The sequence below is a fragment of the Tauraco erythrolophus genome, chromosome W, assembly GCF_009769465.1.
Source record: "Tauraco erythrolophus isolate bTauEry1 chromosome W, bTauEry1.pri, whole genome shotgun sequence".
NCBI lineage: Eukaryota > Metazoa > Chordata > Aves > Musophagiformes > Musophagidae > Tauraco > Tauraco erythrolophus.
In genome coordinates, this window is record NC_141497.1 from 28,980,794 (window position 1) to 28,994,198 (window position 13,405).

Consider the following 13,405-nt stretch of genomic DNA (forward strand, 5'->3'; position numbering starts at 1 on the left):
TATTGTGTGTGTTTGCTGTCGAGTTCTCCGAGAAACAGGAGTATGAATTACAATCTCAGAGGGACCCTCCTCGGGATCCTCAATACCACTGCTTTCTGGTTCTTGCATCTGTTCCTGATATTCTCGACCCCGATTTCTTTCTCTCCTAGGAGGAGATATGTCTAATTCTGGTCCCTCATCAACTTCAGAAGTTATCCTCTTTTTCAAACAATCCTTCCCAATTTCACACACTGTACAACACTTTTTCTCCTTTTTATTCCCTGTAGCAACAGCCATTATCAAACCATTTCCATCCGCTAGTTTACACTCTTTCTGCCAATCTTTTCTTTGTCTCAAATAGAAAAACAAATCTACATAAGGTAATTCATCCCATTTCTCTTCCCTTCTACAAAACAGCATTAACTGAAAAATAGTATTATAATTCAAAGTACCATTCACAGGCCATACTTCTTGATCTTCTAACGTATACAACGGCCACCACTGATTACAATATTCAATCATTTTGTTCTTTCACAAATCATCTCCTATATCTCCCCAATGTGCTAATAAGCATCCTAACGGAGAAGTTTTCGGAATTTTGTCATTTGCAGCTAAATTACTCATACTTTTACTTTTAAACAAATGAGTTAACTTAGATGCCATGATATAACTGTTAATACAATATATAATCACTCAAATCTGTCACACTGTTTTTCTTCAACTGCACCCCTTACGGGATAGCAGAGCCACAAATCCGGACCCCGCACTCACTTCTTGCTTAACTGCATGTCTCTCTCTCACGGTCACACTCACACAGTTCTGTAATTTATTACCTTGAGCACAAGTATGTAACACAATAAACACAAAACTCAGCACCTTAGTACTCGGTCAAGATAAACGGTTCCACAGTATAGCACACAAGAAAACTTCTAACTTACGTTAGAGGCACAACTTATAGAACACTATAGCCAGCATATAGGTTCCAAGTCTCCGCTATGTCCAACCCTGCAATAGCTTTCGCTTATGGCTTACGGGCAGACGCCCAGGCTTCCACTCCACGAGGATCCTCTGCCCAACCCTGCGCAGCTTTCGCCACGACTGACAGGCAGGCTACAGCGAGGGGACTCGAACCCACTCGCAGGGGGACTCGAACCCACTTTCCAGAGGCGGGACTCGAACCCCCTCTATGTAGTGGGACTCAAACCCACTCACAATGGTGGGACTCAAACCCACTCGTTTGAAACAAAAGAAACAAGTGTCTTACCCAAAATCCAGGGGACGTCGCGAAGAACCTTATGGATCGGGGATCGATGGGTGTCCCCGAGAAATCCTCGGTGCCGGCTGGAACCGATCAGGTCCCCGACTCCTCCGGTCTCCTTCAGCGAGGTCCCATCTGGGTCGCCAAAACTGTTACCGAAAATCCGGAATAAGAAACTTATCAACACCAATGGGATGTAGATAAGCAGACACTTCTTTATTACGGCGCCGGGTGCACGGGGGATATCTCCTCCTAGCGTGCGCCGCTTGCACCGAAGTCAAACTTCTTATATAGAGCTGACATATGCAAATCCATTAGGAAATCATACATAAACATATAAATTCACGAAAATCATTAGCATATTCTCCTCCCATTTCTGATTCTGTGCCATCAAAGTTAGAATCATCTAGGAATGAGTCTGGGGTGCAATATAGGTAGGTGGTCTGTGATTCGGTGGTCGCGATCTCCCCCTGCCGGAATTACCTTTTGCTTAAGTTCACAGTTCCTGGCAGGTACCCATAAACCATTATGAAACCGTTATGGTTGGCTTTCCCCATTTTCATTAATCTAGACCTTGATAGCTACATGCATTCCTCTAGTTCTATATAGGTATCATAAATCAATTTACAAATCAACTTGTGCTTTGTACTACATGTTACTACATGTTCTTACTAGATGATTCTAACCGATCCCTTTGGTCCTGGTACAGGGCTATACAAGAGTTCCATAGCAGCAGTTTCATAGCAGCATGTGTTTACTATACGAGCACACTTTTCATTAGAAGATTTCTTATAATTCTATATTATTAAAATCAACTACTAACTAGTTTGTAATTAAAACTATTGATCAAACGTTAATTACCAAAAATTTTAAGTATCAGTAACATGCCTAGTAGCTGGCTTCTGGATCCCAGTCTCCTCAGTTGCTGACACCTGGACATAGGAGCCCCAGAGACCACAGCCATACTCCAGTTGCTGGTACAGACAGTGTCTCGTGTGCGCATACGCACACACAGCTGTCCAGGACTTTTCAAGTCCAAATAGCTGACCCTCCCTGTGCTCTTGCCCTTAGAGACACACAGGTGCTCTCACACACAGAGCTGGCCCTTAGAGATCCACTCATCCCCTTGCTCCCAGGCCACTTCACCTATTCACTAGCTAGTCCAACTTGATATTTGTTAGTGCTCACACACTCATTTGCACACCTGCACTTGCTCCTGTTACTGTCACCACAGACACATGGGCCCCTATAACCCTCACCCAGGCAGTTAGAAAGTTAGAGTTAGAAAGGATTTAATAAGATAGGACAGATGCAGGAAGAAGAAGATGTATAAGACAGATCAAGTGCAGGATGTAGCCAGACAAGCATACAACCAGCAAACTATTTATATGCAACTAGCCCCTCTTATCCGATAATTTCTCTCTTTTCCTACACTTGTTTCTCCCCAGATCACCTAGATGTCTCCTTTTCTCCTCCTTTGGTTCCTCCTCTAAACATCCCATAATAAGTCCTGTGCAATCCTGAAATGCTCTTCCCTTGCATCCCATAATGTGTCCTTTACCCCAGGGCAGTAACTCCTCTCAGTCTGAAAGGTGTTTCAGAGAGTGCTTGATGGGTTTCACACTTGGATAACAGGGCTGATGGCTCTCCTGGGACAGCCTTGGGAGTGTCCTGGACATGGAGTCCCTTCCTTTGAGTCCTTAATTTGAGTTTCTGCCTGCCATTGTGCATCCCTGTGCTCCTCTGGGCTTCTGGAGATGGGCCTGTACTGGGCTGCTGACTCCTGTGGTGGGCCTGGGAGGAGCTGGGGCAGGGCATTCTTTGGGTTCTCCACCTGCCATTGCTTCTCTGAGCTCCTTTGTGTGTGTGCAGATGAGTTTTATCACATAACCTATCATCAAGGTTATACACTTTTGTGACAATGAGAACATTCGTAGATATCAGTATTCTATCAAATATATTTTTATGAGGGATATACATGCTTACAGCTACCCATAAATGGATGGAGTTAAATATTTAATGACTGTCCACTGTCTTGACAGTTGCACTTTACTTTGAAGCATCTCAGTCTAGCTACTGCCAAGCAGAAGAACCTAGGCTGAATGGCTGCCCATCTTCGACAGATAACTATTCTGATTATAAAAGACACAGTGTATTCAAAGAGTTTGATAAATATTAATAAAGGTAATCATACCATACCTCTGAGGGACAGGTTAGTATGATTGTCCTACTTTACAAGTGGAAAAGCTGAGAAAAAAAGATTATATAAATCTCTCTCCTGAGACTGCATAATAAGTCTACAGCAGACATCAGAGTAGAGCACAAATCTGAGGTTTTGGTCCAATTTTTCAGCCACTGTGGAAAGCAAGGAACCTGCTTTCAAATTTTTACTTATTTTATACACAAAAGCCAATACCTTTGATCAAAAATCATACTGAAATCTTAGGACAGACTAGCTGGCAATAGAACAAAAAGTGAATTTCACCAAAAAAGCTAGTTCAGCAGCTGAACATTGCCACTGTTAATGAAATTTATAATGTTCCAGAAATCCAGGAGGAAACGTTGATAACCTACTAAAGGAGTAGCTATTTTGAGATATGTTATTTTTCTCTCATGTTTTGCAGGTCATTGCAAGCGTTTTGAGGAACTTGTCCTGGCGAGCAGATATAAACAGTAAAAAGACTCTACGTGAAGTTGGAAGTGTGAAAGCATTGATGGAATGTGCTTTAGAAGTTAAGAAGGTATCATATATAAATGATTATGAGATAAATTTCTGAGAGATTGCATTAATTTTAAACAAAATACAAATATTATCCTTTTTTGACACAAGCAGTCAAATATTCGCGGTGTTTCAGGTACTTTCCTTTGAAGATAATTGTTTTGAGTTAACTGGGCAACAGATCACAATGTAGCAATGACATCTGAGAACTACTAATGTTTCTGTAATTGTTTTTACAAGGGTTGATAACTTTCACTCTTCAGTTTCATGAGCTGTGCTGTTCCAATAGCCTTTTTTATAATTTTGCAGTTTTAATAAAACCATCTTCTGATTTTGTGAATTTGTCATTCTAGAGATGTCTACTTGATATCCCAACAGGATTATATTCCATCCCAGTGTCCCCTGTCAGCTAATCTACAAACTTTTTACTGTTATGGCAGCTGACAAGTATTGTGGTGCATACTTCTGAAACTTTCTGGCAAGCAATAGCAAATCTGTAGCTGAGGGAAGGAGAGAGAAACAAAAGTACTGCTGCTTGCCTATAAGTGAGGCAGTTTGTGTCTCTGAGCTGTATTTTTAGACTGTGTGCAGGTTCAGCAGGAATTATTTATTTAGGTTATTCTTGGTTCACATTTTCAAAGCTATCTTTGCATCCACAAGAGCTAGAAAACAAGTTTGTCACTATCTCCTTGAAGCTAACTTACATACTTCTGAGGGCTTATGACCAATAGTTGAAAACTCTCTAATTCTGTCGTTTTATTATTCTCCTAGGAATCCACCCTAAAAAGCAATTTGAGCGCCTTATGGAATTTGTCAGCACACTGTACTGAGAACAAAGGTGATATATGTGCTGTTGATGGTGCTCTTGCATTTCTAGTTGGTACACTGACATACCGGAGCCAAACAAACACTTTAGCCATCATAGAAAGTGGAGGAGGAATATTAAGAAATATTTCTAGCTTAATTGCTACTAATGAGGACCACAGGTGAATATACTTTTTATTTTTCTGAGAATCAGTAGTGGTACCAAAAGTTTGTATGACCAAGTCTTAATATGAATGCATGTTTTAAGTATATTAATTAAACATTTATTTTTTAATGAATTTGATAAGGCAAGTATTTAATTTAGATAACAGAAATATACAAAAGGAATGACATATTTGCTGCTCGTTAAATGATGAATTGTACTAAAAGCTTTTCCTAGAAAGAGAGAGGAAATTCATGTTGTTACCAGCCATAGGAAACCACCTGGAATGGTTTATATGGAGAGGATAGTGTGGAAGGAAACTGTTCATATTTGTATAGGATTTGGTTAACATTCAGATGGAAATTTGAGGAAAAAATAAGATAAATTTGCACTGAAGAATTAATAATTATCCTTACTATGGGTCAAACTTGCCTATAGAATAATAGGTTTTTGTTTTGCTTTGTATCTTATCCTTTTGAAATGCCAATTACTGATTTTTGTTTTCGATCACTCAACACCAGGCAAATCTTGCGAGAGAATAGCTGCTTAAAAACCTTGTTACAGCATTTGAAATCACACAGTTTGACAATAGTCAGTAATGCATGTGGGACCCTGTGGAATCTTTCTGCACGAAATGCAAAAGATCAGGAGGCACTGTGGGACATGGGAGCAGTGAGCATGCTCAAAAATCTAATTCACTCAAAACACAAAATGATAGCAATGGGCAGTGCTGCAGCTCTAAGAAACCTGATGGCAAATAGGCCAGCAAAATATAAAGATGCCAACATTATATCTCCAGGATCAAGCTTACCATGTCTTCATGTTAGAAAACAAAAGGCACTGGAAGCAGAATTAGATGCTCAGCATTTATCAGAGACTTTTGACAACATAGATAATTTAAGCCCAAAAGCATCTCACCATAATAAGCAGAGACATAAGCAAAATATATACAATGAGTATGTTTTGGATTCCATTCGACATGATGATGGTATTTGCAAATCAGAGAGTTTTAATACTGGCCATATGACTATACTTTCACCATATTTAAATGCTACAGTATTGTCTGGCTCCTCTTCCTCTAGTAGAGGAAACAGAAAACTCTCAATTTGAGAAAGACAAAAGTCTTGATAGAGATGGAGCAGTAGGTTTAAATAGCTATCATCCAGCTACAGAGAATACTGGGAACCCCTCTAAGAGAATAGAAATGCAGATTACTGCTGCAGCTCAGATTGCCAAAGTTATGGAAGAAGTAACAAGCATGCATGTTCCACAAGAAGACAGAAATTCTTGTTCCACTTCTGAAATGCACTGTTTGACAGAAGACAGAAATGTCCCAAGAAAAACAACTGCTGCCCATACTCACTCAAATACATACTTTCCTAAATCTGAGAATTCGAACAGGACATGTCCTATGCTTTATACAAAAATGGAATACAAGAGAGCTTCAAATGATAGTTTAAATAGTGTCAGCAGCAGTGATGGCTATGGTAAAAGAGGTCAAATTAAACCTTCCATTGAATCTTACTCAGAAGATGATGAAAGTAAATTTCGTAGTTATGGTCAATACCCACCTGACTTGGCACATAAGATACATAGTGCGAATCATATGGATGACAATGATGAAGAGCTAGACACTTCGATTAATTATAGTCTTACATATTCGGATGAACAATTAAATTCTGGAAGGCAAAGTTCCTCTCAGAATGAAAAATGGGCAAGACCTAAGCATATAATAGATGATGAAATAAAACAAAATGAACAAAGGCAGTTAAGGAGTCAAAATGCAACTTATTCCATGTACACCAAAAGTGGAGATAAGTGCATGAAATATCAGTCACCTTTTGGACAGCAAGAGTGTGTTTCTTCTTTTAGATCAAGAGGATCCAATGGTTCAGAACAGAACAGAGTAGGCTCAACTCTTGGAATGAATCAGAAAGTAAACCAATCCTTGTGCCAGGTTGATGATTATGACAATGATAAGCCAATCAACTATAGTGAATGTTACTCTGAGGAGGAACAACACAAAGAGGAAGAAGACAGAACAACCAATTATAGCATAAAGTACAGTGAAGAGGAACATCATGTTGATCAGCCTATTGATTATAGTCTAAAATATTCAACAGAAGTTCCTCCCTCATCTCAGAAGCCATCTTTTACTTTTTCAAACAGTTTATCAGTGCAAAGTACTAAAACTGACCATATTTCCTCAAGCTGTGGGAACATAACCCCTTTAGGTAGTTCAGAGAGACAGAATCAGCTTCACCCAAGTTCTGCACAGAGTAGAAGCAGTCATGCTCAAAAGACTGCCTCCTGTAAGACTTCCTCTATTAATCAGGAAACTATACAAACTTACTGCGTGGAAGATACACCAATATGCTTTTCAAGGTGTAGCTCTTTGTCATCTTTGTCATCAGCCGAAGATGAAATAGGACGTGATCAATCCACACGTGACAGATGCTAATAACACATTACAGATAGCAGAACTAAAGGAAAACAATGGGATTCTGACTACAGAAGGTGCAGTAAGTGAAGTTGCATCAGCATCTCAGCACATCAGAACAAAATCTAGTAGATTTCAGACTCCTAGTTTATGTCCTTCTGACTCTTCTAGACATAAAGCTGTTGAATTTTCTTCAGGTGCTAAATCTCCCTCAAAGAGTGGTGCACACACTCCTAAAAGTCCACCAGAACATTATGTGCAGGAGACTCCACTCATGTTTAGCAGATGTACTTCTATAAGTTCCCTGGATAGTTTTGAAAGTCGTTCAATTGCTAGTTCAGTTCAAAGTGAGCCTTGCAGTGGAATGGTAAGTGATATTATAAGTCCCAGTGATCTTCCAGACAGCCCTGGACAAACAATGCCTCCAAGCAAAAGTAAAACTCCACCTCCTGCTCAAGGAGCTCAAGTAAAGAGGGAAGTAGCTAAAGGCAAAGTATCTAATGCAGAAAAGAGAGAGTCTGGTCCTAGACAGGTAGCTATAAATGAAGCTGTTCAAAGAGTATTGTCAGATGCTGATACGTTATTACATTTTGCCACAGAAAGTACACCAGATGGATTTTCTTGCTCTTCTAGCCTAAGTGGTCTGAGTCTTGATGAACCGTTTATACAAAAAGATGTAGAGTTAAGAATAATGCCTCCCGTACATGAAAATGAACATGGAAATGAAGCAAAACCTGAACAGCCAGATGATACAAAGGATAACCAAGAGAAGAAAGTGGAGAAGCCTACTGAAGCAGAAAAAAACATTATGGATTATTCCCATGACGATGATATTGAAATATTGGAAGAATGTATTATTTCTGCAATGCCAACAAAATATTCACGTAAAGCCAAAAAGCCTTCTCAAGCATCTGCTTCAAAAATACCTCCTCCTATAACCAGAAAGCCAAGCCAACTGCCAGATTACAAACTTTTGCCTTCACAAACTGGATTGCAATCCCAAAAGCGTGTGAGTTTTACACCTGGAGATGATATATCAGGAGTATATTTTGTTGAGGATACACCAATATTTTTTTCAACAGCTACATCTTTGAGTGACCTCACAATAGAATCACTACCGAACGAGTTGGTCAATGTAGAGAATGTGGGTACAAGGGCAGAGTCAGGGGAGTTTGAAAAGAGAGACACTATTCCTACAGAAGGTATAAGTACAGATGACTCTCAGAAGGCAAAAAGCTCAACTAGGACTGCCCCAGGACTGGATGATGACAAAACAGAAGAGGGTGATATTCTGGCCGAATGTATTAACTCAGCTATGCCAAAAGGAAAAAATAACAAACCTTTCAGAGTGAAGAAGATAATGGATCAAATTCAACAAGTATCTTTATCTGTAAGTAACAAAAATCAGTCAGAATGTGATAAAAAGAAGCCAATATCACCAGTAAAGCCCATTCCCCAAAATAATGAATATAGAGCACGTGTAAGAAAAACCACAGAGCCTAAAAGCTATATTAATAATGAAACAAGATATTCAGAGAACAGAGACACAAAGAAACAGAATCTTAAAAATAATTCAAGATATTTTAATGACAAACTTCCAAATAATGAAGAGTGTGGAAAAGGAAGCTTTGCATTTGATTCCACTCATCATTACTCACCTATTGAGGGAACTCCTTATTGTTTTTCACGGAATGATTCCCTAAGTTCTTTAGATTTTGATGATGATGATGACGTTTCAAGGGAGAAGGCAGAATTGCAAAAAGAAAAAGCAAAGGAAACAGAAACTGAAGACTGCACTAATACAGAACAGTCTTCAAATCAGCAACCAAGTAATAGGACACAAGTCTGTCAAAAATGTCCAACAGGCAGAAGCCAACCTAAAACTTTCTCTCAGTCAACTAAAGATATTCCAGACAGAGGAGCAGCTACAGATGAGAAAATGCAGAATTTTACTATCGAAAACACACCTGTATGTTTTTCTCGCAATTCATCTCTTAGTTCCCTCAGTGATATTGATCAAGAAAACTACAAAGAAAGTGAACCTGCAAAACAAACTGAGGCTCCTGATTCACGGATAGAATCAAATAGACCACAGGCTTCTGGTTACGCACCTAAATCATTTCATGTTGAAGATACTCCTGTATGTTTCTCTAGAAACAGCTCTCTGAGTTCTCTTAGTATTGATTCAGAAGATGATCTGTTGCAGGAATGCATTAGTTCTGCTATGCCTAAAAAGAAAAAAAACTCAGAAGTAAAGAGTGAAAGTGAAAAAAATAATTCCAGAAATATGGATGATATATTGGCAGAAGATTTAACACTGGATTTGAGAGAGATTCAGAGGCTGGATTCAGAACATGATTTCTCACCTGATTCAGAGAACTTTGATTGGAAAGCTATACAAGAAGGTGCAAATTCTATAGTTAGTAGCTTGCATCAAGCTGCAGCTGCTGCATCACTGACTAGACAAGCTTCATCAGACTCTGACTCTATCCTTTCATTAAAATCTGATATTTCTCTAGGGTCACCATTTCATCTTACCCCAGACAACGAAGAAAAGCCTTTTACTAGTAATAAAGGCCCAAGAATTCTTAAGCCAGGGGAGAAGAGTACATTGGAGTCTAAAGAAGTAGAATCTGAAAATAAGAGAATCAAAGGAGGAAAAAAAGTATATAAAAGTATAATTACAGGAAAAGCTCACTCCAATTCAGAAGTTTCAAGCCAGTTAAAGCAATCACAGCAAACAAGTATGACTTCAATTTCATGTGGTAGGACAATGATTCATATTCCAGGAGTTCAAAATAGTTCCTCAAGTACTAGTCCTGTTTCCAAAAAAGGTCCCCCACTAAAAAATACAAACTCCAAGAGTCTCAGTGAAGGCCACAGTTCTGTTAGTTCTCCAAGAGGAGTCAAGTCATCAGTGAAACCTGAGTCAGCTCCTGTAACTAGGCAACCATCTCAACAGAGTGGATCAAGTAAAGGACCTTCTAGATCAGGATCTAGAAACTCCACTCCTTCTAGACATCAACAACAGCCATTAAGCAGGCCTCTGCAACCTCCAGGTCGAAACTCAATTTCCCCAGGAAGAAATGGTATAAGTCCTCCCAATAAACTGTCTCAGTTGCCAAGGACATCATCTCCTAGTAAAGCTTCAACTAAATCTTCAAGTTCAGGAAGAATGTTATATACAGCACCAGGCAGGCAGATGAGCCAGCAAAACCTTACAAAGCAAACTGCCTCACTTAAGAGTACCAGTGGCATTCCCAGAAGTGAGTCTGGTTCAAAAGGATTAAACCAAATTCTCAATAGTGGTGGATCAAACAAAAAGGCTGAACTATCCAGAATGTCATACACAAAATCTAGTGGAAGTGAATGTGATAGATCTAAGACCTGTTCTGGTTCGTCAGTCAACTTTTATTAAAGAAGCTTCAAGTCCAACTCTAAGACAGAAATTAGAAGAGTCTGCTTCATTCGAATCTCTGTCACCTTACAGGCCAGGCTCTCCCACTAGATCCCAAATACAGACTCCAGTTTTAAGTCCATCTCTTCCTGATATGTCTTTATCCACTCATTTAACTGCCCAGACTAGTGGTTGGCAAAATTTACCCCCTAATGAGTCCTTCTGTAGAATATGATGAGAGACCAGCAAAACATCATGACATAGCTCGTTCTCATTCTGAGAGTCCATCTAGATTGCCAATCAATAGATCAGGAACATGGAAGCGTGAACATAGTAAGCATTCCTCATCACTTCCTCGTGTAAGCATTTGGCGAAGAACTGGAAGTTCTTCGTCAATTTTGTCGGCTTCTTCAGAATCTAGTGAAAAGGCAAAAAGTGAAGATGAAAAACAACACGGAAATTTTGTTTCTAGACACAAACAAAGTAAAGTAAGTCAAGCACCAGCTAAAGGTACTTGGAGAAAAGTAAAAGAAAATGGAATTCCTCAAATAATGAATGACCCTCAGTATTCTTCCTCAGGTGCAACAAATGACTCTGATTCCAAAACTCTAATTTATCAGATGGCACCAGCTGTTTCTAAGACAGAGGATGTGTGGGTGAGAATAGAGACTGCCCTATTAATAATCCTAGATCTGGAAGATCTCCAACTGGAAATACTCTCCCTGTTATTGACAGTGTTTCAGAGAAAGGGAGTGTGAATGATAAAGACTCTAAAGAGATTAATGAAAAACAAAATCCAGGGAATGGAAATATTCCTGTTTGTACCATTTGTTTAGAAAATTATCCAAACTCTTTCTTTCAGATAGACAGTCCAGACAAGAAAGAAATTAAAGCAAAACCTATACAGAATAATCCTGTTCCTGCACCAGAAAATAATGAAAGTACTGTTAGTGAGCATACACCATTCAGTTCCAGTAGCTCAAGCAAACATAACTCCTCCAGTGGTACTGTTGCAGCAAGAGTGACTCCTTTCAACTACAGTCCAAGTCCCAGGAAGAGTAGTGTGGGCAACAGTTCTGCTCGGCCATCACAAATACCAACGCCAATAAATAACAGCACAAAGAAACGTGGCTCAAAGACTGAAAATACAGACTCCAGTGGAACTCAGAGTCCTAAACACCATTCTGGCTCTTACCTGGTGACTTCTGTTTAAGTACATAAAAAAATAAATGCAATTGATGTACTATATACAGCACCTATTTAGAAATTTTGTTTCAAATGAAACTTTAAAAGACTGGGTGTTGGGTTTATTTGTTGTTTTTATCTTTTGTAAATAGGTTTGATTCTTGTTCGAGGGTCCTTGTTCTACAAGTCATATTTGATAGCATACTTTGCCTTCACCGGTAATACTTTGGAGGAATGCCTAATCGACAGCTCAGAATAAAATTGCTAATGCAACTATATTTTTACAATATGTTTATCATATTTAATTAGCATCCCATCCCATAATCCTTTAAACATTGCTTATCTTGAAATCATGAGCGTTACAGATAGAGATGATAGTCATATTGCTTTATCAATTGTTTATGGATTACAGACTGACTAAACTACATCAGTAAAGAATTGGTATTATTTATGCAAAAAAGTAACTCAGTTTTAGTGAGTCCTAACACAATAATTAATCATGTGTCTGTGAAATTCACAGTACTATGTTTTCTGCTGAAAAAACTTTCCCAGCCTGCTTTTCTGCATGAATAGAACTGATGGTTCATTTTCTGAATTAATGATTAACACTTCTGTGGTCACATAATGTGCATAGTGTCATGGTTTAGGCCGATCTGGCAACTAAACTCCACACGACCGCTCTCTCACTCCTTCTCCAGTGAAATGGAGAAGAGAAATATATAATAAAAGGACTGAGGGTCGAGACAAGAACAGAGAGGGAGCACCCACCAACCATGGTCCCGGGTAAAACAGACTCGGCCTTCTTAAAACAAAAGAATTTATTAACAGTTGCTTAAAAAGGACAAAGGAAAAACAAAACCGGTTACTTGAGAGGATAAAGAGAAAACAAGGCCAGATCTTAAAAACAACACCTCCCCACCTCCCTTTCCTTTTGTTCCCGGCTCTACCTCCTCCCCTCAGCGGCACAGGGGGACAGGGAATGGGGGAGTGCAGGTCAGTTCATCCATGCTGTTACTGCCGCTCCTTTCTTAAAGGAGAAGGAGTCCTTACACCATTTACCCTTGCTCCAGTGGATCCCCTACTCACGAGGAAAATCCACAAGCTTCTCCAATGTGAGTCCTATCCGCAGGACGCAATCCTTCCCCATCGGATTGCTCCAGTGCGGGCTTTCCCACAGTCTCAGATTCTTAGGGAGTTGTTGCCACTCGCTCCAGCGTGGGCCGTCCCACGGACTCTAGATGCCTCACTACCTTGTCATGCATCCCATGCTCCATTATTAACAGTTACTCGTCATGCATCCCATGCTCCACGATCTCTCTCAGGCTCAGGCATCTCTTCCCCGATGTGGGCTTCTCCACGGGCCGCGAGTGGGCCTCTGCTCCGCCGAGTCCATCCTGGCTGCAGGGGGGCCGCCTGCCGTCTCACCACGGTTGCAGGGGAAACTCAGCTTCAGCACACCT

At 39.8% G+C, this 13,405-nt stretch overlaps 1 protein-coding gene across 1 annotated transcript; it reads left to right on the forward strand.

Annotated features, from left to right (window-relative positions):
• The first annotated feature begins 1,002 nt into the window (after positions 1-1,002).
• LOC147526294 (adenomatous polyposis coli protein-like) lies at positions 1,003-11,973 on the forward strand. Its single transcript, XM_086630130.1, is given in 9 exon segments — positions 1,003-1,365; positions 3,862-3,978; positions 4,728-4,942; positions 5,445-6,014; positions 6,016-7,374; positions 7,376-10,744; positions 10,746-10,973; positions 10,975-11,423; positions 11,426-11,973. Coding segments are annotated over 9 exon segments (7,218 nt in total).
• The last annotated feature ends 1,432 nt before the right edge of the window (positions 11,974-13,405 follow it).